This window comes from Oncorhynchus mykiss, chromosome 27 (assembly GCF_057628025.1).
Source record: "Oncorhynchus mykiss isolate SJ-2025 chromosome 27, ASM5762802v1, whole genome shotgun sequence".
NCBI lineage: Eukaryota > Metazoa > Chordata > Actinopteri > Salmoniformes > Salmonidae > Oncorhynchus > Oncorhynchus mykiss.
Window position 1 is genome coordinate 45,187,553 of NC_143048.1, and position 26,951 is coordinate 45,214,503.

The following is a 26,951-nucleotide window of genomic DNA, read 5'->3' on the forward strand; positions in this document are numbered from 1 at the left end:
TCTCCATCCTTCTCTCTCCTCTCCATCTCTACCTCATTCTCTCTCATCTCCATCCCTCTCCCTCTCTCTCCTCTCCATCTCTCTCCTCTCCATCTCTACCTCATTATCTCTCCTCCATCCCTCTCTCCTCTCCATCCTTCTCTCTCCTCTCCATCTCTACCTCATTCTCTCTCCTCTCCATCTCTCTCCTCTCCATCTCTACCTCATTATCTCTCCTCCATCCCTCTCTCCTCTCCATCCTTCTCTCTCCTCTCCATCTCTACCTCATTCTCTCTCATCTCCATCCCTCTCCCTCTCTCTCCTCTCCATCCCTCTCTCTCCTCTCCATCCCTCTCTCTCCCTCTCTCTCCTCTCCATCCCCCCCCCTCTCTCTCTCTCTCTCTCCCTCTGTAGAGTACGGAGCAGGTTGCAGCATTCTGCCGCAGTCTCCATGACATGAATCCGTCTGAGTGTGCCACAAGTTCCTCCTCCCCCAGCCTGGAGTCGCCCGTCCCTCCGCCCGCCACCGGCACCGCCACCGGCACCCGTCAGCTCTCCGACGCCGACAAGCTTCGCAAAGTCATCTGTGAGCTGGTGGAGACCGAACGCACCTATGTTAAAGTCAGTACTACATCTCTTGTGTGGGTTGTGGTGGGGGGTATGGATGGGGGTTGTGGTGGGGGTTATGGATGGGGGTTGTGGGAGGGGGGGTTTGTGTGTGTGTTGCGTGGGGGGGTTCTCCAAGTGAAGAATTCAGATGCATCTGACACTTGCCCTTTGCAGACTGACAGACAGACAGACATACTGCCAACCCCATTCTGTACAGGACAAATGGCAGACTGACAGACAGACATACTGCCAACCCCATTCTGTACAGGACAAATGGCAGACAGACATACTGCCAACCCCATTCTGTACAGGACAAATGGCAGACACACATACTGCCAACCCCATTCTGTACAGGACAAATGGCAGACTGACAGACAGACATACTGCCAACCCCATTATGTACAGGACAAATGGCAGACAGACATACTGCCAACCCCATTCTGTACAGGACAAATGGCAGACTGACAGACAGACATACTGCCAACCCCATTCTGTACAGGACAAATGGCAGACTGACAGACATACTTACTGCCAACCCCATTCTGTACAGGACAAATGGCAGACTGACAGACAGACATACTGCCAACCCCATTCTGTACAGGACAAATGGCAGACTGACAGACAGACTTACTGCCAACCCCATTCTGTACAGGACAAATGGCAGACTGACAGACAGACTTATTGCCAACCCCATTCTGTACAGGACAAATGACAGACAGACATACTGCCACCCCATTCTGTACAGGACAAATGGCAGACAGACATACTGCCAACCCCATTCTGTACAGGACAAATGGCAGACTGACAGACAGACATACTGCCAACCCCATTCTGTACAGGACAAATGGCAGACAGACATACTGCCAACCCCATTCTGTACAGGACAAATGGCAGACTGACAGACAGACATACTGCCAACCCCATTCTGTACAGGACAAATGGCAGACTGACAGACATACTTACTGCCAACCCCATTCTGTACAGGACAAATGGCAGACTGACAGACAGACATACTGCGAACCCCATTCTGTACAGGACAAATGGCAGACAGACATACTGCGAACCCCATTCTGTACAGGACAAATGGCAGACTGACAGACTGACATACTGCCAACCCCATTCTGTACAGGACAAATGGCAGACAGACATACTGCCAACCCCATTCTGTACAGGACAAATGTGACTGGGCAGAGTTATATCTGGGTTACAGATCGCAGCAATAATATTGTATAACTGTATAACTGGGTTACAGAATATAGCAAAGCAATACATATTACAGTATTATAACTGGGTTACAAAAAGCTCTGAGATATCAAAGAAAACCCACAATATAACCTCAATACATATGTAATCTGATCTAATTAGAAACAGAGATATTAATATGTAATCTGATCTAATTAGAAACAGAGATATTAATATGTAATCTGATCTAATTAGAAACAGAGATTAATATGTAATCTGATCTAACTAGAAACAGAGATATTAATATGTAATCTGATCTAACTAGAAACAGAGATATTAATATGTAATCTGATCTAACTAGAAACAGATATATTAATATGTAATCTGATCTAACTAGAAACAGAGATATTAATATGTAATCTGATCTAACTAGAAACAGAGATATTAATATGTAATCTGATCTAACTAGAAACAGAGATATTAATATGTAATCTGATCTAACTAGAAACAGAGATATTAATATGTAATCTGATCTAACTAGAAACAGAGATATTAATATGTAATCTGATCTAACTAAAAACAGAGATATTAATATGTAATCTGATCTAACTAGAAACAGAGATATTAATATGTAATCTGATCTAACTAGAAACAGAGATATTAATATGTAATCTGATCTAATTAGAAACAGAGATATTAATATGTAATCTGATCTAACTAGAAACAGAGATATTAATATGTAATCTGATCTAACTAGAAACAGAGATATTAATATGTAATCTGATCTAACTAGAAACAGAGATATTAATATGTAATCTGATCTCTCTGTTTCTAGTTAGATCAGATTACATATTAATATCTCTGTTTCTAGTTAGATTAGATTACATATTAATATCTCTGTTTCTAGTTAGATCAGATTACATATTAATATAACTAGAAACAGAGATATTAATATGTAATCTGATCTAACTAAAAACAGAGATATTAATATGTAATCTGATCTAAATAGAAACAGAGATATTACTTGACAGAGATGTCATAATACTTTAACAAACCCAGTCAGAGAATAAAGGATCTTTACATGTGATTAGGAACAGTATTATTTTAATTCAACACTGTTAGTGTATAGTACAGTTGAATACCTTGGTTGTGATCAGAGATGTTAAATCTGCCATTTAAACCCAAGTGTATTCTATTCTCCTTGTCAGTGTATGTTTATATCCATTTATTTTTAAATTTTATTTCACCTTTATTGAACTATCCTCGTGAGTGTGTGTCTGTTTGTGTTCAGCACTCTAATCAAGGCCTGATTCACTCTTGTCTACACAGGATCTTCATTGTCTCATCGGGAGGTATTTAACCCCACTACAGAAGGAGACCTGCCTCACTCAGGATGAGGTATGACTGACACACACACACACACACACACACACACACACACACACACACACACACACACACACACACACCTACACATATAATCCATACACACACACACACACACATACACATATAATCCATACACACACAGGGAATCCATTCTGTAGCTTAAATGTATCTGGTACTAAAATGTTTCTCAGATAGGCTGTTGCGTAACTGTGTACTGAGTGTGCTGTGTGTAGGAGAGGGAGGGAGGGAGAGGAGGAGGATGAGAGAGAGGGAGGACGAGAGAGAGGGAGGACCAGAGAGAGGGAGGACGAGAGAGAGGGAGGACGAGAGAGAGGGAGGACCAGAGAGAGGGAGGGAGGGAGAGGAGGAGGACGAGAGAGAGGGAGGACGAGAGAGAGGGAGGACGAGAGAGAGGGAGGACGAGAGAGGGGGAGGACGAGAGCGGGGGAGGGAGGGAGAGGAGGATGTTTAAAGAGAGAAGAGAAAGTGACACTGTGATGTTGATGGGACACAGATGGTTCTATTGCTTTAAAAGGATCTCCTCACTTCAACACCCTCACTGGTGCGGCCAGAATGCAGCCTTATCTCCTATGTAGTGCACGGAAATAGTGCACTCTATAGGTAGTAGGGATGCCATTTTGGGATGCATACCTCTCAATGTAATTGGACTCTTGAGCTTGTATGTAATTCATTGATGCATTGAAATATAATATATTCCCTTTCTTTGCGTCTCCAGCTGGACATTCTGATTGGGAACCTGCCTGAGATGGTGGAGTTCCAGGTGGAATTCCTGAAGACTCTAGAAGACGGGACCAGATTGGTCCCAGACCTGGAGAAGCTGGAGAGAGTAGACCAGTTCAAGGTACAAAAATAACAGCCTGCCTCGAACGACGAAAATAACAGCCTGCCTCGAACGACGAAATAACAGCCTGCCTCGAACGACAAAATAACAGCCTGCCTCGAACGACGAAATAACAGCCTGCCTCGAACGACAAAATAACAGCCTGCCTCAAACGACAAAAGAACATCCTGCCTCGAACGACAAAAGAACACCCTGCCTCAAACGACAAAATAACAGCCTGCCTCGAACGACAAAATAACAGCCTGCCTCGAACGACAAAATAACAGCCTACCTCAAACGACAAAATAACAGCCTGCCTCGAACGACAAAATAACAGCCTGCCTCGAACGACAAAATAACAGCCTGCCTCGAACGACAAAATAACAGCCTGCCTCGAACGACAAAATAACAGCCTGCCTCGAACGACACAATAACAGCCTGCCTTAAGTGAAAGAGGGCTCTTCCTGGAACAACAAAATAACATGCTTCCTTAAATGAAATAAGGCTCTGCTTGGATCCAAAAAACAGCCTGGCTGGAACGAGTGTCAAACCTACACCTGGCATTTTAACTGTCCTCCGCTACCAAAACACATTGATTAACCACGACTCTCTCCTCTCCATTTTAACTGTCCTCCGCTACCAAAACACATTGTGTAACCACGACTCTCTCCTCTCCATTTTAACTGTAAGGCCGCTACCAAAACACATTGTGTAACCACGACTCTCTCCTCTCCATTTTAACTGTAAGGCCGCTACCAAAACACATTGTGTAACCACGACTCTCTCCTCTCCTTGTCAGAAAATCCTCTTCTCTCTAGGAGGTTCTTTCCTGTACTATGCAGATCGGTTTAAGATCTACAGTGCGTTCTGCGCCAGCCACACCAAAGTCCCCAAGGTGCTCGTGAAAGGTGAGTTAAACACAGTTGGTATGTGTGTATCCGTGGTTGTGTGTTTGTGTGTGTGTGTGTGTGCGTGGTTGTTTGTGTGTGTGTGTGTGGTTGTTTGTGTGTGTGTGTGTGTGTGTTTGTGCGTGTGTGCGTGCGTGCGTGCGTGGCTTTGTGTGTGTGGTTGTGTGTGGTCGTGTGTGTGTGTGTGTGTATGTGTGTGTGCGTGGTTGTGTGTGTGTGTGTGCATGGTTGTGTGTGTGTGTGTGTGTGTGTGTGTGTGTGTGTGTGTGTGTATGCGTGGTTGTGTGTGTGTGTATGCGTGGTTGTGTGTGTGTGTGTATGCGTGGTTGTGTGTGTGTGTGTGTGTGTGTGTGTGGTTGTGTGTGTGTGTGTGTGTGGTTGTGTGCGTGGTTGTGTGTGTGTGTGCGTGGTTGTGTGTGTGTGTGTGCGTGGTTGTGTGTGGTTGTGTGTGTGTGTGCGTGGTTGTGTGTGTGTGTGTGTGTGTGGTTGTGTGCGTGGTTGTGTGTGTGTGTGTGCGTGGTTGTGTGTGTGTGTGCGTGGTTGTGTGTGTGTGTGCGTGGTTGTGTGTTTGTGTGTGTGTGTGGTTGTGTGTGTGTGCATGGTTGTGTGTGTGTGTGTGTGCGTGGTTGTGTGTGTGTGTATGCGTGGTTGTGTGTGTGCATGGTTGTGTGTGTGTGTGCGTGGTTGTGTGTGTGTGTGTGCGTGTATGCGTGGTTGTGTGTGTGCATGGTTGTGTGTGTGTGTGCGTGGTTGTGTGTGTGTGTGTGTGTGTATGCGTGGTTGTGTGTGTGCATGGTTGTGTGTGTGTGTGCGTGGTTGTGTGTGTGTGTGTGTGTGTGTATGCGTGGTTGTGTGTGTGCATGGTTGTGTGTGTGTGTGCGTGGTTGTGTGTGTGTCCAAGGTGCTCATAAAGGGTTAATAAACCTGAAGCGTTCCTCCCTGACTCCACCCCACCGAACCGACTTCCTCCACCCTGCACTGGTCTATAGTAGTGCACTATATAGGGAATAGGGCTCTGGTCTATAGTAGTGCACTATATAGGGAATAGGGCTCTGGTCTATAGTAGTGCACTATATAGGGAATAGGGCTCTGGTCTATAGTAGTGCACTATATAGGGAATAGGGCCCTGGTCTATAGTAGTGCACTATATAGGGAATAGGGCCCTGGTCTATAGTAGTACCACTATATAGGGAATAAGGTTCTGGTCTAAAGTAGTGCACCATATAGGGAATAGGGTTCTGGTCTATAGTAGTGCACTATATAGGGAATAGGGCTCAGGTCTAAAGTAGTGCACTATATAGGGAATAGGGCTCAGGTCTAAAGTAGTGCACTATATAGGGAATAGGGCTCAGGTCTAAAGTAGTGCACTATATAGGGAATAAGGTTCTGGTCTACAGTAGTGCACCATATAGGGAATAGGGTTCTGGTCTATAGTAGTGCACTATATAGGGAATAGGGCTCAGGTCTAAAGTAGTGCACTATATAGGGAATAAGGTTCTGGTCTACATTAGTGCACCATATAGGGAATAGGGTTCTGGTCTATAGTAGTGCACTATATAGGGAATAGGGTTCTGGTCTAAAGTAGTGCACTACATAGGGAATAGGGCTCAGGTCTAAAGTAGTGCACTATATAGGGAATAGGGTGCCATTTGGGACAGTGACTCTTACTGTGGGCTTAGGACCCCCTGGAGGCCTTAGTGAGCTTTAAGGGGTCCCCGAATGACCTCTTCATAGCTATAGCAGGTCTGTCAGGACAGTGTCGAATGACCTCTTCGAGACTGGAGGGTGGGGAGACCTCTTCGAGACTGGAGGGTGGGGAGACCTCTTCGAGACTGGAGGGTGGGGAGACCTCTTCGAGACTGGAGGGTGGGGAGACCTCTTTGAGACTGGAGGGTGGGGAGACCTCTTCCAGACTGGAGGGTGGGGAGACCTCTTCCAGACTGGAGGGTGGGGAGACCCCCGTTGGTCTTGGTCTTGATTCCCCCCCCCCTCTCTGGTCTTGATTCGGTCTCTCCCCCTCTCTGGTCTTGATTCGGTCTCTCCCCCTCTCTGGTCTTGGTCTTGATTTGTTCTCCCCCCTCTGGTCTTGATTCGGCCTCTCCCCCCTCTGGTCTTGATCCCCCCCCCCCCTGGTCTTGATTCGTTCTCCCCCCCTGGTCTTGGTCTTGATCCCCCCCACCCCCCCTCTGGTCTTGATTCGGTCTCTCCCCCTCTCTGGTCTTGGTCTTGATCCCCCCCACCCCCCCTCTGGTCTTGATTCGGTCTCTAACCCTCCCTGGTCTTGATCCCCCCCACCCCTCCTCTGGTCTTGATTCGGTCTCTCCCCCTCTCTGGTCTTGGTCTTGATTTGTTCTCCCCCCTCTGGTCTTGATTCGGTCTCTCCCTCCTCTGGTCTTGATCCCCCCCCCCCCCCCCCCCCACCCCCCCTCCGGTCTTGACCACCGCTGAATATTCAACCCCACAAGAGAGGTGTTATTTTATGACAGTACACTTTCTTTACCAGATCACATCCGTGTCAAACTCATTCCACACTCATTCCAGTGTCAAACTCATTCCAGTGTCAAACTCATTCCACACTCATTCCAGTGTCACACTCATTCCAGTGTCAAACTCATTCCACACTCATTCCAGTGTCACACTCATTCCAGTGTCAAACTCATTCCACACTCATTCCAGTGTCAAACTCATTCCAGTGTCAAACTCATTCCACACTCATTCCAGTGTCACACTCATTCCACACTCATTCCAGTGTCAAACTCATTCCAGTGTCAAACTCATTCCACACTCATTCCAGTGTCAAACTCATTCCACACTCATTCCAGTGTCAAACTCATTCCACACTCATTCCAGTGTCAAAATCATTCCACACTCATTCCAGTGTCAAACTCATTCCACACTCATTCCAGTGTCACACTCATTCCAGTGTCAAACTCATTCCACACTCATTCCAGTGTCAAACTCATTCCACACTCATTCCAGTGTCACACTCATTCCACACTCATTCCAGTGTCACACTCATTCCAGTGTCAAACTCATTCCACACTCAAACTCATTCCACACTCATTCCAGTGTCAAACTCATTCCACACTCATTCCAGTGTCACACTCATTCCGCAGAGGGCCGAATATCTGCGGGTTTTTGCTCCTTCCTTGTACTTGATTGATGAATTAAGGAAATAACTCCCTCACCTGGTTGTCTAGGTATTAATTGAGAGGGAAAGGAAAAACCTGCAGACACAAGGCCCTCCGTGGAATGAGCGGCAGCGTAGCCTAGTGGTTAGAGGAAGGAAGTAACCGAAAGGTTGCAAGTTCAAACCCCCGAGCTGACAAGGTACAAATCTGGTCTTGATTCGGTCTCTCCCTCCTCTGGTCTTGATCCCCCCCCCCCCCCCCACCCCCCCTCCGGTCTTGACCACCGCTGAATATTCAACCCCACAAGAGAGGTGTTATTTTATGACAGTACACTTTCTTTACCAGATCACATCCGTGTCAAACTCATTCCACACTCATTCTAGTGTCACACTCATTCCAGTGTCAAACTCATTCCACACTCATTCCAGTGTCACACTCATTCCAGTGTCAAACTCATTCCACACTCATTCCAGTGTCACACTCATTCCAGTGTCACACTCATTCCAGTGTCAAACTCATTCCACACTCATTCCAGTGTCAAACTCATTCCAGTGTCAAACTCATTCCACACTCATTCCAGTGTCACACTCATTCCAGTGTCACACTCATTCCAGTGTCAAACTCATTCCACACTCATTCCAGTGTCAAACTCATTCCAGTGTCAAACTCATTCCACACTCATTCCAGTGTCACACTCATTCCAGTGTCAAACTCATTCCACACTCATTCCAGTGTCACACTCATTCCACACTCATTCCAGTGTCAAACTCATTCCAGTGTCAAACTCATTCCACACTCATTCCAGTGTCAAACTCATTCCACACTCATTCCAGTGTCAAACTCATTCCACACTCATTCCAGTGTCAAACTCATTCCACACTCATTCCAGTGTCAAAATCATTCCACACTCATTCCAGTGTCAAACTCATTCCACACTCATTCCAGTGTCACACTCATTCCAGTGTCAAACTCATTCCACACTCATTCCAGTGTCAAACTCATTCCACACTCATTCCAGTGTCACACTCATTCCACACTCATTCCAGTGTCACACTCATTCCAGTGTCAAACTCATTCCACACTCAAACTCATTCCACACTCATTCCAGTGTCAAACTCATTCCACACTCATTCCAGTGTCACACTCATTCCGCAGAGGGCCGAATATCTGCGGGTTTTTGCTCCTTCCTTGTACTTGCTTGATGAATTAAGGAAATAACTCCCTCGCCTGGTTGTCTAGGTATTAATTGAGAGGGAAAGGAAAAACCTGCAGACACAAGGCCCTCCGTGGAATGAGCGGCAGCGTAGCCTAGTGGTTAGAGGAAGGAAGTAACCGAAAGGTTGCAAGTTCAAACCCCCGAGCTGACAGGGTACAAATCTGTCGTTCTGCCACTGTTCCTAGGCCGTCATTGAAAATAAGAATTTGTTCTTAACTGACTTGCCTAGTTAAATAAAGGTAACATAAAAATGAGTTTGACACCCCTGACGTAAGAGCATGGTAGCCGCAAACATTCAGGGGGACTTCTCTATGTTGGATGTTATTTAATTATCCAGCTCCTCTGAAACACTTGGAGGTTACGTGTGTAAAACCTTCTCCTCCCCTCTCATTGCATCTAGCTAAGACCGATGCAGACTTCAAGGCGTTTCTGGAAGAGAGGAACCCGAAACAGCAACACTCCTCAACCCTGGAGTCCTACCTGATCAAACCCATCCAGAGAGTTCTGAAGTACCCACTACTACTGAGAGAGCTGTACTCACTGACGGACCCTGACAGTGAAGAACACTATCACCTGAATGGTAAGGAGGGAGGGAGGGAGGGGTGTGTCCTATAGTACCCACTACTACTGAGAGAGCTGTACTCACTGACGGACCCTGACAGTGAAGAACACTATCACCTGAATGGTAAGGAGGAAGGGAGGGAGGGAGGGAGGGAGGGGGGTGTCCTATAGTACCCACTACTACTGAGAGAGCTGTAGGAGGGAGGGAGGGAGGGAGGGGTGTGTCCTATAGTACCCAATACTACTGAGAGAGCTGTAGGAGGGAGGGAGGGAGGGAGGGAGGGAGGGAGGGAGGGAGGGAGGGAGGGAGGGAGGGAGGGAGGGAGGGGTGTGTCCTATAGTACCCAATACTACTGAGAGAGCTGTAGGAGGGAGGGAGGGAGGGAGGGGTGTGTCCTATAGTACCCACTACTACTGAGAGAGCTGTACTCACTGACGGACCCTGACAGTGAAGAACACTATCACCTGAATGGTAAGGAGGAAGGGAGGGAGGGGTGTGTCCTATAGTACCCACTACTACTGAGAGAGCTGCACTCACTGACTCACCCTGACAGTGAAGAACATTATCACCTGAATGGTAAGGAGGGAGGGAGGGAGGGGTGTGTCCTATAGTCCCCACTACTACTGAGAGCTGTAGGAGGAGGGAGAGGGGGGGTGTGCCCTATAGTACCCACTACTACTGAGAGAGCTGCACTCACTGACTCACCCTGACAGTGAAGAACACTATCACCTGAATGGTAAGGAGGGAGGGAGGGAGGGGTGTGTCCTATAGTACCCACTACTACTGAGAGCTGTAGGAGGAGGGAGAGGGGGGGTGTGCCCTATAGTACCCACTACTACTGAGAGAGCTGCACTCACTGACTCACCCTGACAGTGAAGAACACTATCACCTGAATGGTAAGGAGGAAGGGAGGGAGGGGTGTGTCCTATAGTACCCACTACTACTGAGAGAGCTGCACTCACTGGCTCACCCTGACAGTGAAGAACACTATCACCTGAATGGTAAGGAGGGGGGGTGGGTAATGGGTGGGTGGGTGGGTCATGTGAGAGAGCATTACCATAAGGTCAGCATTTATTTCCATGTTTTATTTAACCAGGCTAGCGTGTGTGTGTGTGTGTGTGTGTGTGTGTGTGTGTGTGTGTGTGTGTGTGTGTGTGTGTGTGTGTGTGTGTGTGTGTGTGTGTGTGTGTGTGTGTGTGTGTGTGTGTGTGTGTGTGTGTGCGTGCGTGTGCGCGTGTGCGTGTGCGCGTGTGCGTGTGCGTGTACGTATCCTTATTTCATCAATGGCGAAATGGGTGTACTGCACACTACTACTTGGCAACATTAAGATGTAGTCATTGTGACAATGAGTCATTTCCTCTAGTAGATTATACTAACAGCGCTTCTCTTCTCTCTCCTTCCTGTCCAGTCGCTATGAAGGCCATGAACAAGGTGGCCAGTCACATCAATGAGATGCAGAAGATCCACGAGGAGTTTGGGTTGGTGTTTGACCAGCTCATAGCGGAGCAGAGTGGAGACAAGAAAGAGGTACGGTGGTGTTGTTGTAAGAAAGAGGTACGGTGTTGTTGTAAGAAAGAGGTACGGTGTTGTTGTAAGAAGAGGTACGGTGTTGTTGTGAGAAGAGGTACGGTGTTGTTGTGAGAAGAGGTACGGTGGTGTTGTAAGAAGAGGTATGGTGGTGTTGTTGTAAGAAGAGGTACGGTGGTGGTGTTGTGAGAAGAGGTGCGGTGGTGTTGTGAGAAGTACGGTGGTGTTGTGAGAAGTACGGTGGTGTTGTTATAAGAAGAGGTACGGTGGTGTCATTGTGAGAAGAGGTACGTGGTGGTGTTGTAAGAAGAGGTACGGTGGTGTTGTTGTGAGAAGAGGTACGGTGGTGGTGTTGTAAGAAAGAGGTACGTTGGTGTTGTGAGAAGAGGTACGGTGGTGGTGGTGTTGCAAGAAGAGGTACGGTGGTGTTGTGAGAAGAGGTACGGTGGTGGTGTTGTGAGAAGTACGGTGGTGTTGTGAGAAGTACGGTGGTGTTGTTATAAGAAGAGGTACGGTGGTGTCGTTGTGAGAAGAGGTACGGTGGTGTTGTTGTAAGAAGAGGTACGGTGGTGTTGTTGTAAGAAGAGGTACGGTGGTGGTGTTGTAAGAAGAGGTACGGTGGTGGTGTTGTAAGAAGAGGTACGGTGGTGTTGTAAGAAGAGGTACGGTGGTGGTGTTGTAAGGAGAGGTACGTGGTGGTGTTTTTGTAAGAAGAGGTACGGTGGTGTTGTAAGAAGAGGTACGGTGGTGTTGTAAGAAGAGGTACGGTGGTGTTGTTGTAAGAAGAGGTATGGTGGTGGTGTTGTGAGAAGAGGTACGGTGGTGGTGTTGTGAGAAGTACGGTGGTGTTGTGAGAAGTACGGTGGTGTTGTTATAAGAAGAGGTACGGTGGTGTCGTTGTGAGAAGAGGTACGGTGGTGGTGTTGTAAGAAGAGGTACGGTGGTGGTGTTGTAAGAAGAGGTACGGTGGTGTTGTTGTAAGAAGAGGTACGGTGGTGGTGTTGTAAGAAGAGGTACGGTGGTGGTGTTGTTGTGAGAAGAGGTACGGTGGTGGTGTTGTTGTGAGAAGAGGTACGGTGGTGGTGTTGTAAGAAGAGGTACGGTGGTGGTGTTGTAAGAAGAGGTACGGTGGTGTTGTTGTAAGAAGAGGTACAGTGGTGGTGTTGTAAGAAGAGGTACGGTGGTGGTGTTGTTGTGAGAAGAGGTACGGTGGTGGTGTTGTTGTGAGAAGAGGTACGGTGGTGTTGTAAGAAGAGGTACGGTGGTGTTGTAAGGAGAGGTACGGTGGTGGTGTTGTGAGAAGAGGTACAGTGGTGGTGTTGTGAGAAGAGGTACGGTGGTGGTGTTGTGAGAAGAGGTACGGTGGTGTTGTAAGAAGAGGTACGGTGGTGGTGTTGTGAGAAGAGGTACGGTGGTGGTGTTGTGAGAAGAGGTACGGTGGTGATGTTGTAAGAAGAGGTACGGTGGTGGTGGTGTTGTTGTAAGAAGAGGTTCGGTGTTGTCTCCAAATGTTCTCCAGGTTTGTGTTGTAACATGGTTGTGTTGTGACATGGTTGTGTTGTGACATGGTTGTATTGTGACATGGTTGTGTTGTATCATGGTTGTGTTGTATCATGGTTGTGTTGTGACATGGTTGTGACATAACATGGTTGTGTTGTAACATGGTTGTGACATGGTTGTGTTGTAACATGGTTGTGTTGTAACGTGGTTGTGTTGTGACATGGTTGTGTTGTATCATGGTTGTGTTGTATCATGGTTGTGTTGTGACATGGTTGTGTTGTAACATGGTTGTGTTGTAACATGGTTGTAACAGGGGTGTGTTGTGACATGGTTGTGTTGTAACATAGTTGTGTTGTAACATAGTTGTGTTGTAACATGGTTGTGTTGTAACATGGTTGTGTTGTAACATTGTTGTGTTGTGACATGGTTGTGACATGGTTGTGTTGTAACATGGTTGTGTTGTATCATGGTTGTGTTGTAACATGGTTGTGTTGTATCATGGTTGTGTTGTGACAGGGTTTGGTTGTAACATGGTTGTATTGTGACATGGTTGTGTTGTGACATGGTTGTGTTGTAACATGGTTGTGTTGTAACATGGTTGTGTTGTGACATGGTTGTGTTGTATCATGGTTGTGTTGTATCATGGTTGTGTTGTGACATGGTTGTGTTGTAACATGGTTGTGTTGTAACATGGTTGTAACAGGGGTGTGTTGTGACATGGTTGTGTTGTAACATAGTTGTGTTGTAACATGGTTGTGTTGTAACATGGTTGTGTTGTGACATGGTTGTGTTGTAACATGGTTGTGTTGTAACATTGTTGTGTTGTGACATGGTTGTGACATGGTTGTGTTGTAACATGGTTGTGTTGTATCATGGTTGTGTTGTAACATGGTTGTGTTGTATCATGGTTGTGTTGTGACAGGGTTGTGTTGTGACATGGTTGTGTTGTAACATGGTTGTGACATGGTTGTGTTGTAACATGGTTGTGTTGTAACATGGTTGTGTTGTAACATGGTTGTGTTGTATCATGGTTGTGTTGTGACATGGTTGTGTTGTGACATGGTTGTGTTGTGACATGGTTGTGTTGTGTTGTAACATGGTTGTATTGTGACATGGTTGTGTTGTAACATGGTTGTGACATGGTTGTGTTGTAACATGGTTGTGTTGTAACATGGTTGTGTTGTATCATGGTTGTGTTGTAACATGGTTGTGTTGTATCATGGTTGTGTTGTGACAGGGTTTGGTTGTAACATTGTTGTGTTGTGACATGGTTGTGACATGGTTGTGTTGTAACATGGTTGTGTTGTATCATGGTTGTGTTGTAACATGGTTGTGTTGTATCATGGTTGTGTTGTGACAGGGTTGTGTTGTAACATGGTTGTATTGTGACATGGTTGTGTTGTAACATGGTTGTGACATGGTTGTGTTGTAACATGGTTGTGTTGTAACATGGTTGTGTTGTAACATGGTTGTGTTGTGACATGGTTGTGTTGTGACATGGTTGTGTTGTGACATGGTTGTGTTGTGTTGTAACATGGTTGTATTGTGACATGGTTGTGTTGTAACATGGTTGTGACATGGTTGTGTTGTAACATGGTTGTGTTGTAACATGGTTGTGTTGTAACATGGTTGTGTTGTAACATGGTTGTGTTGTAACATGGTTGTGTTGTATCATGGTTGTGTTGTGACATGGTTGTGTTGTAACATGGTTGTGTTGTAACATGGTTGTAACAGGGGTGTGTTGTGACATGGTTGTGTTGTAACATAGTTGTGTTGTAACATGGTTGTGTTGTAACATGGTTGTGTTGTGACATGGTTGTGTTGTAACATTGTTGTGTTGTGACATGGTTGTGACATGGTTGTGTTGTAACATGGTTGTGTTGTATCATGGTTGTGTTGTAACATGGTTGTGTTGTATCATGGTTGTGTTGTGACAGGGTTGTGTTGTAACATGGTTGTATTGTGACATGGTTGTGTTGTAACATGGTTGTGACATGGTTGTGTTGTAACATGGTTGTGTTGTAACATGGTTGTGTTGTAACATGGTTGTGTTGTATCATGGTTGTGTTGTGACATGGTTGTGTTGTGACATGGTTGTGTTGTGACATGGTTGTGTTGTAACATGGTTGTGACATGGTTGTGTTGTAACATGGTTGTGTTGTAACATGGTTGTGTTGTAACATGGTTGTGTTGTAACATGGTTGTGTTGTAACATGGTTGTGTTGTAACATGGTTGTGTTGTATCATGGTTGTGTTGTGACGACATGGTTGTGTTGTATCACGGTTGTGTTGTATCATGGTTGTGTTGTAACATGGTTGTGTTGTAACATGGTTGTGTTGTAGGTTGCTGATCTGTCGATGGGTGACTTGCTGCTCCACACCAGCGTAGCCTGGATCAACCCTCCCTCCTCCCTGGGCAAATGGAAGAAAGAACCCCAACTGGCTGCATTCAGTACGTTAAGGACAACACCTAGTGTGCATCCTAATACCCTACTCAGAACCATGCAGCTAATGGGGTTATAGTTCTAGAACAGGATGAATCTACTCAGAACCATGCAGCTAATGGGGTTCTAGAACAGGATGAATCCACTCAGAACCATGCAGCTAATGGGGTTCTAGTTCTAGAACAGGATGAATCCACTCAGAACCATGCAGCTAATGGGGTTCTAGTTCTAGAACAGGATGAATCCACTCAGAACCATGCAACTAATGGGGTTCTAGTTCTAGAACAGGATGAATCTACTCAGAACCTTGCAGCTAATGGGGTTCTAGTTCTAGAACAGGATGAATCTACTCAGAACCCTGCAGCTAATGGGATTCTAGTTCTAGAACAGGATGAATCTACTTAGATCCTTCTCTAGATCACTCTTAGAGTGGCTGTCTGTTAGTTAAGGATACATGTACCACTCTGTCTAATGACAAACGGTGTCCCCTATTCCCTATATAGTGCGCAATTTTTGACCACAGCCCATTTGGGACTGAGTGCAAGCCCGATAACTCAATGATCACATAATAATATATTATGGTAACTTACTTGTGTATTTGAAAAGTATTACTCAAACAATGAAGTGGTTTTGAGAAATCAGTGTGAGAAGTCTTGCTGCTAACCATTCTTCTTCGTTCAGTCTTCAAAACAGCCGTGGTGTTTGTGTGCAAGGATGGCTCCAAGCAGAAGAAGAAAATGGTGAGTTCCATTGCTCTGATGATATCATGGTTGGGGGCAGGTGCGTGTTGGTCTGTTGGGTCTGTCTGTATCTAAGGTCTGTCTGTGTGTCTCTCAGGGTGGCTCCCATCGAGCGTCGTCTGTCTCGTCTGAAGACAAGGACCCATTCCGCTTCCGTCACATGATCTCCACAGACACGCTCCAAGTCCGAGCCCTCAATAACCAAGGTACAGTTCAATATAGAGGCCTCAATAACCCAGGTGCAGTTCAATATAGATCCCTCAATAACCCAGGTACAGTTCAATATAGAGCCCTCAATAACCAAGGTACAGTTCAATATGTATCCCTCAATAACCAAGGTACAGTACAGTTCAATATAGAGCCCTCAATAACCAAGGTACAGTTCAATATAGAGGTCTCAATAACCAAGGTACAGTTCAATATAGAGGTCTCAATGACCAACTTACAGTTCAATATAGAGCCCTCAATAACCAAGGTACAGTTCAATATAGAGGCCTTAATAACCAAGGTACAGTTCAATATAGATGCCTCAATAACCAAGGTACAGTTCAATATAGAGGTCTCAATAACCAAGGTACAGTTCAATATAGATGCCTCAATAACCAAGGTACAGTTCAATATAGAGGCCTCAATAACCAAGGTACAGTACAGTTCAATGTAGAGCCCCCAATAACCAAGGTGCAGTTCAATATAGAGCCCTCAATAACCAAGGTACAGTACAGTTCAATATAGAGGTCTCAATAACCAAGGTACAGTTCAATATAGAGGCCTCAATAACCAAGGTACAGTTCAATATAGATCCCTCAATAACCAAGGTACAGTTCAATATAGAGGTCTCAATAACCAACTTACAGTTCAATATAGAGCCCTCAATAACCAAGGTACAGTTCAATATAGAGGCCTCAATAACCAAGGTACAGTACAGTTCAATATAGAGGTCTCAATAACCAAGGTACAGTTCAATATAGAGGCCTCAATAACCAAGGTACAGTTCAATATAGAGGCCTTAATAACCAAGGTACAGTACAGTTCAATATAGAGGTCTCAATAACCAAGGTACAGTTCAATATAGATCCCTCAATAACCAAGGTACAGTTCAATATAGAGGTCTCAATAACCAACTTACAGTTCAATATAGAGCCCTCAATAACCAACTTACAGTTCAATATAGAGCCCTCAATAACCAAGGTACAATTCAATATAGAGCCCTCAATAACCAAGGTACAGTTCAATATAGAGGCCTCAATAACCAAGGTACAGTTCAATATAGAGGCCTCAATAACCAAGGTACAGTTCAATATAGATCCCTCAATAACCCAGGTGCAGTTCAATATAGAGGTCTCAATAACCAAGGTACAGTTCAATATAGAGCCCTCAATAACCAAGGTGCAGTTCAATAAAGAGTCCTCAATAACCAAGGTGCAGTTCAATATAGAGTCCTCAATAACCAAGGTGCAGTTCAATATAGATCCCTCAATAACCAAGGTACTGTCAGCCATACTGATGATTTGTGAAATACATTTTGTCACATATTGAGTCATTTGGCAGACGCTACAGCGACATAAACTACCGATCAAACATTTGGACACACCTACTCATTCTAGGGTTTTTATTTTTTACTATTTTCTACATTGTAGAATAATAGTGAAGACATCAAAACTATGAAATAACACATATGGAATCATGTAGTAACTAAAAAAAAAATATATATATATTCATTTATATTTGAGATTCTTCAAAGTAGCCACCCTTTTGCTTTGATGACAGTTTTGCACACTCTTGGCATTCTCTCAACCAGCTTCATGAGGTAGTCACCTGGAATGCATTTCAATTAACAGGTGTGACATGTTAAAAGTTCATTTGTGGAATTTCTTTCCTTCTCAATGTGTTTGAGCCAATTAGTTGTGTTGTGACAAGGTAGAGGTGGTATACAGAAGATAGCCCTATTTGGTAAAAGGCCACGTACATATTATGTCAAGAACAGCTCAAATAAGCAAAGAGAAACGACAGTTCATCAGTTCTTTAAGACATGAAGGTCAGTCAATCTGGAAAATTTTGAAAGTTCCTTCAGGTGCAGTCGCAAAAACCATCAAGCGCTGATGAAACTGGCTCTCATGAGGACCGCCACAGGAAAGTAAGACCCAGAGTTACCTCTGCTGCAGAGGATAAGTCCATTAGAGTTACCAGCCTCAGAAATTGCAGCCCAAATAAATGCTTCACTGAGTTCAAGTAACAGACACATCTCAACATCAACTGTTGAGAGGAGACTGTGAGAATCAGGCCTTCATGGTCAAATTGCTAAAAAGAAACAACTACTAAAGGACACCAATAAGAAGAAGAGACTTGCTTGGGCCAAGAAACACAAGCAGTGGACATTAGACAGGTGGATATTTGTCCTTTGGTCTGATGAGTCCAAATTGGAGAGTTTTGTTTCCAACCGCCGTGTCTTTGCGATGTGGATGAATGGATGATGCGATGTGGATGAACGGATGATCTCCGCATGTGTGGTTCCCACCGTGAAGCATGGAGGAGGAGGTGTGGTGATGTGGGGGTGCTTTGCTGGTGTCAGTGATTTATTTAGAATTCAAGGCACACTTAACCAGCATGGTTACCACAGCATTCTGCAGCGATATGCCATCCCGCTATCATTTGTTTTTCAATAGGACAATGACCCAACACTCCTCCAGGCTGTGTAAGGGCTATTTTACGAAGAAGGAGAGTGATGGAGTGCTGCATCAGATGACTTGGCCTCCACAATCCCCCGACCTCAACCAAATTGGGATGAGTTGGACCGCAGAGTGAAGGAAAAGCAGCCAACAAGTGCTCAGCATATGTGGGAACTCCTTCAAGACTGTTGGAAAAGCATTCCAAGTGAAGCTGGTTGAGAGAATGCCAAGAGTGTGCAAAGTTGTCATCAAGGCAAAGAGTGGCTATTTGAATAATCTCAAATATAAAGTATATTTTGATTTGTTTAACACTTTATTGGTTACTACATGATTCCATATGTGTTATTTAATAGTTTTGATGTCGTCACTATTATTCTACAATGTAGAAAATAGTTCAAATAAAGAAAAACCATTGAACGAGTAGGTGTGTCCAAACATTTGACTGGTACTGTACACTCTTAAAATTCAACCATTCCTGTATTGAGTTAGTGATGTCCTTCTCTGTCTGAATAGACACATGATTGTAATATCCTTCTCTGTCTGAATAGACACATGATTGTAATGTCCTTCTCTGTATGAATAGACATATGATTGTAATGTCCTTCTCTGTCTGAATAGACATATGATTGAGTGAGATGAAGATAATAAATTACTACAGATGAGCTGTTCTGTATGTGAGGTTATAACTGTGTGTGTGTGTGTGTGTGTGTGTGTGGGCCTGTGTGTGTGTGTGTGTGTGTGTGTGTGGGCCTGTGTGTGTGTGTGTGTGTGTGGGCCTGTGTGTGTGTGTGTGGGCCTGTGTGTGTGTGTGTGGGCCTGTGTGTGTGTGTGGGCCTGTGTGTGTGTGTGTGTGTGTGTGTGTGCGTGCGTGTGTCTGTGTGTGTGTGTGTGTGTGTGTTCCGTGCAGAAGGGGAGGCCTCTGCCGTATGTGAGATCGTCCACGTCAAGTCCGAGTCAGAAGGACGGCCGGAGAGGATATTCCACCTGTGCTGCAGGTGAGCCTCCTAATCTTATTGATCAACTGATGGCATGTCTGTCAGTCCTGACTGAGGACAACAATGACAGTAAGTCACTGATTTATTTTAGAACCACCATCAATAGCTCTTAATAGTTTTCCATTTTAAATACTTTAATTGTTTTCATATTTAATGAATTAATTGATTCCCAAAGCGCCGTAAGAGTGGAAGCTCCTTGATGTTGATTAATGCTGTGGATGTTGACCTATATATCTCTCAACCATCTGAGAATGTCTTAATTATCCAACCAATTAAATCCATTTCTGTCTCGTCCAGTTCTGTGGACAGTAAGAAGGACTTCTTGAAGACAGTCCACTCCATCCTGAGAGATAAACAACGACGTCAGCTGATGAAGACAGAGTCTCTACCCCCCAACCAGCAGTATGTCCCCTTCGGAGGCAAACGCCTCTGTGCCCTGAAGGGAGCCAGACCTGCCATGAACAGAGCAGGTAGGTGCTGTGGAGAGAGCTGTCGAGAATGGGATGGAGGATGGGATGGGATGGAGGATGGGGGTGTGGCTAACTGCTTTAATCATCAAGCTAACGTCTAGCTTTATGCTGTGTTCATATTATACCTCGTCTACCTCATCTACCTCATCTTCTTCATCTACCTCATCTACCTCATCTTATATCGTCTTACCTCGTCTACCTCATCTTACCTCATCTACCTCATCTTACCTCATCTACCTCATCGTACCTAATCTACTTCATCTACCTCATCTTACCTCATCTACTTCATCTTACCTCATCTTACCTCATCTTACCTCATCTACCTCATCTTACCTCATCTACTTCATCTACCTCATCTTACCTCATCTACTTCATCTTACCTCATCTACTTCATCTTACCTCATCTACCTCATCTTACCTCATCTTACCTCATCTACCTCATCTTACCTCATATACTTCATCTTACCTCATCTACCTCATCTTACCTCATCTACTTCATCTTACCTCATCTACTTCATCTACTTCATCTACCTCATCTTACCTCATCTACCTCATCTTACCTCATCTACCTCATCTTACCTCATCTACTTCATCTTACCTCATCTACTTCATCTTACCTCATCTACTTCATCTTACCTCATCTACCTCATCTTACCTCATCTACTTCATCTTACCTCATATACCTCATCTTATCTCATCTTACCTCATATACTTCATCTTACCTCATCTACCTCATCTTACCTCATATACTTCATCTTACCTCATCTACCTCATCTTACCTCATCTACCTCATCTACTTCATCTTACCTCATATACCTCATCTTACCTCATCTTACCTCATATACTTCATCTTACCTCATCTACCTCATCTACCTCATCTTACCTCATCTTACCTCATCTTACCTCATCTTACCTCATCTTACCTCATCTTACCTCGTCTACCTCATCTTACCTCATCTACTTCATCCCCATTATTATTACTTACCCTCTTGCTCGTTTGCACCCCAGTATCTCTACTTGCACATCATCATCTGCACATTTATTCACTCCAGTATTAATGCTACATTGTAATTATTTTGCCTCTATGGCCTATGTATTGCTTTACCTCCCTACTCTTCTACATTTGCACACACTGTACATATATTTGTCTATTGTGTTATTGACTGTACGTTTTGTTTATGTGTAACTCTGTGTTGTTGTTTTTGTCGCACTGCTTTGCTTTATCTTGGTCCAGGTCGCAGTTGTAAATGAGAACTTGTTCTCAACTGGCCTACCTGGTTAAATAAAGGTTATATAATCAATTCATCCCAGTGAAACCATGATATGTGTCCGTCTTCCCTCTGCAGTGTCAGACCCGGCGAGGACCCTGGGTCGGAGGAAACTGGTGAGGAACCGTTTCACCATCGACACAGACATCGTCTTCGACGGCGAGCCGGACCAGGAGTCCCCTCTGTCTCCACTGTCCCCTGAAGAGCCTGAGGGACAGGGACAAAAGGAAGGACAGGGCCGGGGGGAGGTGCAGGCAGGGGATACGGACCGCTGGGTGGAGGAGCAGTTTGACCTGGAGCGCTATGAGGAGGAGCAGCAGGAGGCGCAGGTGAAAGGAGGAGGAGACGTTAAAGAGACAGACATCCTTAGTGACGATGACGATTTCTGCCAGTCTGTTGGAGGACCCTCCACTGAACCTCTATCCACCACAGACCTAGAAGGGCCCGTAGGGGCCCTGTCCATGGGAGAAGAATGCAAAGAGGTGGGCCCTAAACACCTCCAGCCCCAGGGAGGCACAGGGACCACTACCCCAGGGATGAGGCTCTCCCACCCGGGGAAGCAGTGTGCTCTGGTTGGGGTGAGCGTGGATGACCAGGGGTCTAGGGGGGAGGCTGAGGACATCTGGGTACGCAGGGAGGACTGTCCCTCGGACTCATCAGAGCTAGACTAGAAGAGGAGAGAGAACTCTACAGACAGTGTGCCTCAGACAGAGAGCTTTACACTTCTTTTAATCAGATCCTACAGGGTATCCCATAGGCCCCTGGTAAAAAAAAAATTAAAAAGTAGTGCACTATATAGGGAATAGGGTACATTTTTGGGACACAGTTCATGGGCTTCAAGACAAGAGACGATCCAGTGAACTCAAGTCAATCAATCCCCATCCAACCATAATGCATGTGTATAGACATGTATGGTACGTCTACTGTGAGAGTTCTCCTCCTTGCCAATGTGGTTCAATTGTGTTGTTGTTTTTTTTTGTAGTGTACAGATAGACTGGTGAACTTCGAACTGAAGCCCTCCAATGGGAGCAATACTGGAATACAAGGAGAGGAGAGCGGTCTTATCCAATCAACCAATGATATAGAGACATGGAGGGCTCTTCCAATCCTGGTGACGTAGAGGCCAGGCTGTAAGAGATTGACACTGACTGTCTAATGGTACAATCATGGACCCTGATCAATGCTGTCGATTGGCATGGTTTGCACATAGGGGTAGATTCCTGGGGTTACTATAGGTTCCTGCTTATTGTTGCCACGTGGGTATTTGTTGTGAACACACGACGCCTTGTCTGAGAGACAGAGAGACTTTGTCTCATAGTAAAGAGTTGTATATTATCAACATAATACTCGGTGGTAGAGGACAGCCTCGTCAAGTCTTTAAAGTCGCCTGTTTTCACAGTATTTTATCTACTCAGTTTCTCAATTGACTTCCGTTGTTGTGTATATCATTTTGACTTCCTGTTTTGCAACTCGAAACCAGGCTCTCCTATTTTTTTTATTGTGTGTGTGTTATTAAAACATGATTTTTTTTCGTTCTGTGATGACATAGAATAACAGATGTTCGTTTTATTGACCTCATCTTCACTCTTCACTGAAGTTAAGGGATTTCAATTATCTTTTTTTAATTTTTTTTTTATTTTATAAAATCCTGTTTTACTTGAATTGTCATTATTTTTTTATTATTGTTTTTCTTCTTTTTCTTCATTTTTTAAATATTTTTTTTTAACTTTCCGGTCATTTTATTGGTCTTCATGACACCCATTCTGATTACTACACCCTGTCACCTTTTATTATTACTGACACTGTTAGTGCACGTTCTTTGTTGTGGACATACATTCATTACATTACAAGTATTTTAACTGTTAAGAGTTTTTTTTTTTTTTTTTAAATCTTGTTGTTTCACACCAGCCAATAATGCATTTTCAAAACCATGTTGTTGTTTTTTTAATTGGTGTTGATTATATTTTTTTGCCACCACAACAAAACAACAACAAAAAATTACCTTCTCAAATACATATAAAACTTGCTGGATGCAATCAAGATGGTGAAGATGTCTAAACTAGTGTAAAATGTTGAAAAGAAATCCTATAATATTACTAATAATTACTTGTGAAACAACCCAGTGTGCTACTAAGACTACATTTGTATTACTCTGTATGTAAATAGTACAATGTGTTGATATCATATCAAATAAATTGGTTTCCTACTTATCATTTACAGCACTGCACGGTTGTTCTTCTGTCATGGTTTGGTTCAACCTCAGCCTCTAGTGGTATCTATACGACTGTGAAAGGTTGTAGAGAACCGTTTTGTCAAGAGACAAAGCGACATTTCTGCACAATATGCCCAGACATGTCTTGGGGGGTTCTTCCTCGAGGGGATCCGGAAAGAGAGAGAAGATCACACTGTTTCAGAACAGCAGGTGAGAAACAGATATGTCTCCTAACTGTAAAAGATGTACCTCTGAAAGTGGAACCTATATGCATGTATTTTGGAGCTGTAGAGATACATACTGCTGCACAGAAAATACTAGATGTACAGTTTGATATGACCCCGTGTATCTATCTTCTTAATGCCCAGCAGGACTTTGTTCTTGATCCTGACAGAGAAAATTTGCTTATGACTATTACATACTTTGCTAAGAAATGTATTCTTCTATTGTGGGCCTCTAATACCTCTCCTACATTTAAAATGTGGATTGACCAGATTGTTGACTTTCTCCCTCTTGAAAAGCTCACTTATGACCTCCACAAGAGACAGCCCAAGTTTGACAGACTCTGGTCTCCACTATTCAACTATATCTCAAATTGGACAGAGTGAACGGGGTGACTAGGGAAATGTGCAGATGAGATACATGTTGTGTAAGGTGCTGTTGTAAAACCTAAAAACGAATTATTGGCTCGTCGTCTCAGCGAAGGCTAAAAATAGCTGATAAGAACCTTGATAGTGCTGCTGCAAGTGTTATATACAGTGGGGCAAAAATGTATTTAGTCAGCCACCAATTGTGCAAGTTCTCCCACTGAAAAAGATGAGAGAGGCCTGTAATTTTCATCATAGGGTACACTTCAACTATGACAGACAAAATGAGAAAAAAAATCCAGAAAATCACATTGTAGGATTTTTAATGAATTTATTTGCAAATTATGGTGGAAAATAAGTATTTGGTCAATAACAAAAGTTTATCTCAATACTTTGTTATATACCCTTTGTTGGCAATGACAGAGGTCAAATGTTTTCTGTAGGTCTTCACAAGGTTTTCACACACTGTTGCTGGTATTTTGGCCCATTCCTCCATGCAGATCTCTTCTAGAGCAGTGATGTTTTGGGGCTGTTGCTGGGCAACACAGACTTTCAACTCCCTCCAAAGATTTCCTATGGGGTTGAGATCTGGAGACTGGCTAGGCCACTCCAGGACCTTGAAATGCTTCTTACGAAGCCACTCCTTCGTTGCCCGGGCGGTGTGTTTGGGATCATTGTCATGCTGAAAGACCCAGCCACGTTTCATCTTCAATGCCCTTGCTGATGGAAGGAGGTTTTCCCTCAAAATCTCACGATACATGGCCCCATTCTTTCCTTTACACGAATCAGTCGTCCTGGTCCCTTTGCAGAAAAACAGCCCCAAAGCATGATGTTTCCACCCCCATGCTTTACAGTAGGTATGGTGTTCTTTGGATGCAACTCAGCATTCTTTGTCCTCCAAACACGACGAGTTGAGTTTTTACCAAAAAGTTCTATTTTGGTTTCATCTGACCATATGACATTCTCCCAATCTTCTTCTGGATCATCTAAATGCTCTCTAGCAAACTTCAGACTGGCCTGGACATGTTCTGGCTTAAGCAGGGAAACTCGTCTGGCACTGCAGGATTTGATTCCCTGGCGGCGTAGTGTATTACTGATGGTAGGCTTTGTTACTTTGGTCCCAGCTCTCTGCAGGTCATTCACTAGGTAATACGCTTGCACAGTGCTCCTTGGGATGCTTAAAGCTTGGGAAATCTTTTTGTATCCAAATCCGGCTTTAAACTTCTTCACAACAGTATCTCGGACCTGCCTGGTGTGTTCCTTGTTCTTCTTGATGCTCTCCGCGCTTTTAACGGACCTCTGAGACTATCACAGTGCAGGTGCATTTATACGGAGACTTGATTACACACAGGTGGATTGTATTTATCATCATTAGTCATTTAGGTCAACATTGGATCATTCAGAGATCCTCACTGAACTTCTGGAGAGAGTTTGCTGCACTGAAAGTAAAGGGGCTGAATAATTTTGCACGCCCAATTTTTCCGTTTTTGATTTGTTGAAAAAGTTTGAAATATCCAATAAATGTCGTTCCACTTCATGATTGTGTCCCACTTGTTGTTGATTCTTCACAAAAAAATACCGTTTTATATCTTTATGTTTGAAGCCTGAAATGTGGCAAAGTTCAAGGGGGCCGAATACTTTCGCAAGGCACTGTACATACACCAAAACAAAAAACTTTTATTATTTTTTATTTTATTTTAATTGTATTTTTTAATGATTTACTATTATTATTTTTTTTAATTAATTTTTTTAAGCCTGTCACATCTGTGAATGTGTTTTGTTGGTTGATTGAAAAGCAAGAAAACTTAAAAAAATAAATTGAAAAAAAAACCACACAAAAAAACAAGACAGGGGAGGAAGGGAGAGACGGAAGGGAGAGACAGAGGGGAGGAAGGGAGAGACAGAGGGGAGGAAGGGAGAGACAGAGGGGAGGAAGGGAGAGACAGGGGGAGGAAGGGAGAGACAGGGGGAGGATGGGAGGAGAACAGGGAGGTATAGAGCAGTGTATTTGCTTGGCCCTTGTCATGAAAACAAAGAGCAGCCGTGGTTTCCCTCCCTGATCCCAGTCCTCCCTGATCCCATTCCTCCCTGATCCCAAACCTCCCTGATCCCATTCCTCCCTGATCCCAGTCCTCCCTGATCCCATTCCTCCCTGATCCCATTCCTCCCTGATCCCATTCCTCCCTGATCCCATTCCTCCCTGATCCCATTCCTCCCTGATCCCATTCCTCCCTGATCCCATTCCTCCCTGATCCCAGTCCTCCCTGATCCCATTCCTCCCTGATCCCATTCCTCCCTGATCCCATTCCTCCCTGATCCCATTCCTCCCTGATCCCATTCCTCCCTGATCCCATTCCTCCCTGATCCCAGTCCTCCCTGATCCCAGTCCTCCCTGATCCCATTCCTCCCTGATCCCATTCCTCCCTGATCCCATTCCTCCCTGATCCCATTCCTCCCTGATCCCATTCCTCCCTGATCCCAATCCTCCCTGATCCCATTCCTCCCTGATCCCAAACCTCCCTGATCCCATTCCTCCCTGATCCCAGTCCTCCCTGATCCCAGTCCTCCCTGATCCCATTCCTCCCTGATCCCATCCCTCCCTGATCCCAATCCTCCCTGATCCCAATCCTCCCTGATCCCATTCCTCCCTGATCCCATTCCTCCCTGATCCCATTCCTCCCTGATCCCATTCCTCCCTGATCCCATTCCTCCCTGATCCCATTCC

The 26,951-nt window shown here is 44.6% G+C and overlaps 1 protein-coding gene across 5 annotated transcripts in view; it reads left to right on the forward strand.

The window, feature by feature from the left end:
* Window positions 1-23,649, forward strand: part of LOC110508084 (rho guanine nucleotide exchange factor TIAM1) — a 217,684-nt gene extending 194,035 nt beyond the window's left edge. For 4 of the 5 annotated variants that reach the window (XM_090224100.1, XM_090224103.1, XM_090224101.1 and 1 more), the window contains 13 exons: window positions 394-600; window positions 3,100-3,168; window positions 3,896-4,021; window positions 4,800-4,908; window positions 9,656-9,835; window positions 11,226-11,344; window positions 15,188-15,296; window positions 15,970-16,028; window positions 16,126-16,234; window positions 19,602-19,689; window positions 19,987-20,159; window positions 21,506-22,005; window positions 22,410-23,649. In XM_090224100.1, the coding sequence (XP_090080226.1) occupies window positions 394-600; window positions 3,100-3,168; window positions 3,896-4,021; window positions 4,800-4,908; window positions 9,656-9,835; window positions 11,226-11,344; window positions 15,188-15,296; window positions 15,970-16,028; window positions 16,126-16,234; window positions 19,602-19,689; window positions 19,987-20,159; window positions 21,506-22,005; window positions 22,410-22,547 (1,986 nt within the window). In that variant the 3' untranslated portion in view covers window positions 22,548-23,649. Of the gene's footprint in view, window positions 1-393; window positions 601-3,099; window positions 3,169-3,895; window positions 4,022-4,799; window positions 4,909-9,655; window positions 9,836-11,225; window positions 11,345-15,187; window positions 15,297-15,969; window positions 16,029-16,125; window positions 16,235-19,601; window positions 19,690-19,986; window positions 20,160-21,505; window positions 22,126-22,409 lie in introns of those variants that run through there. The other variant, XM_090224104.1, reaches the window with a different exon arrangement.
* Window positions 23,650-26,951: the final 3,302 nt, after the last annotated feature.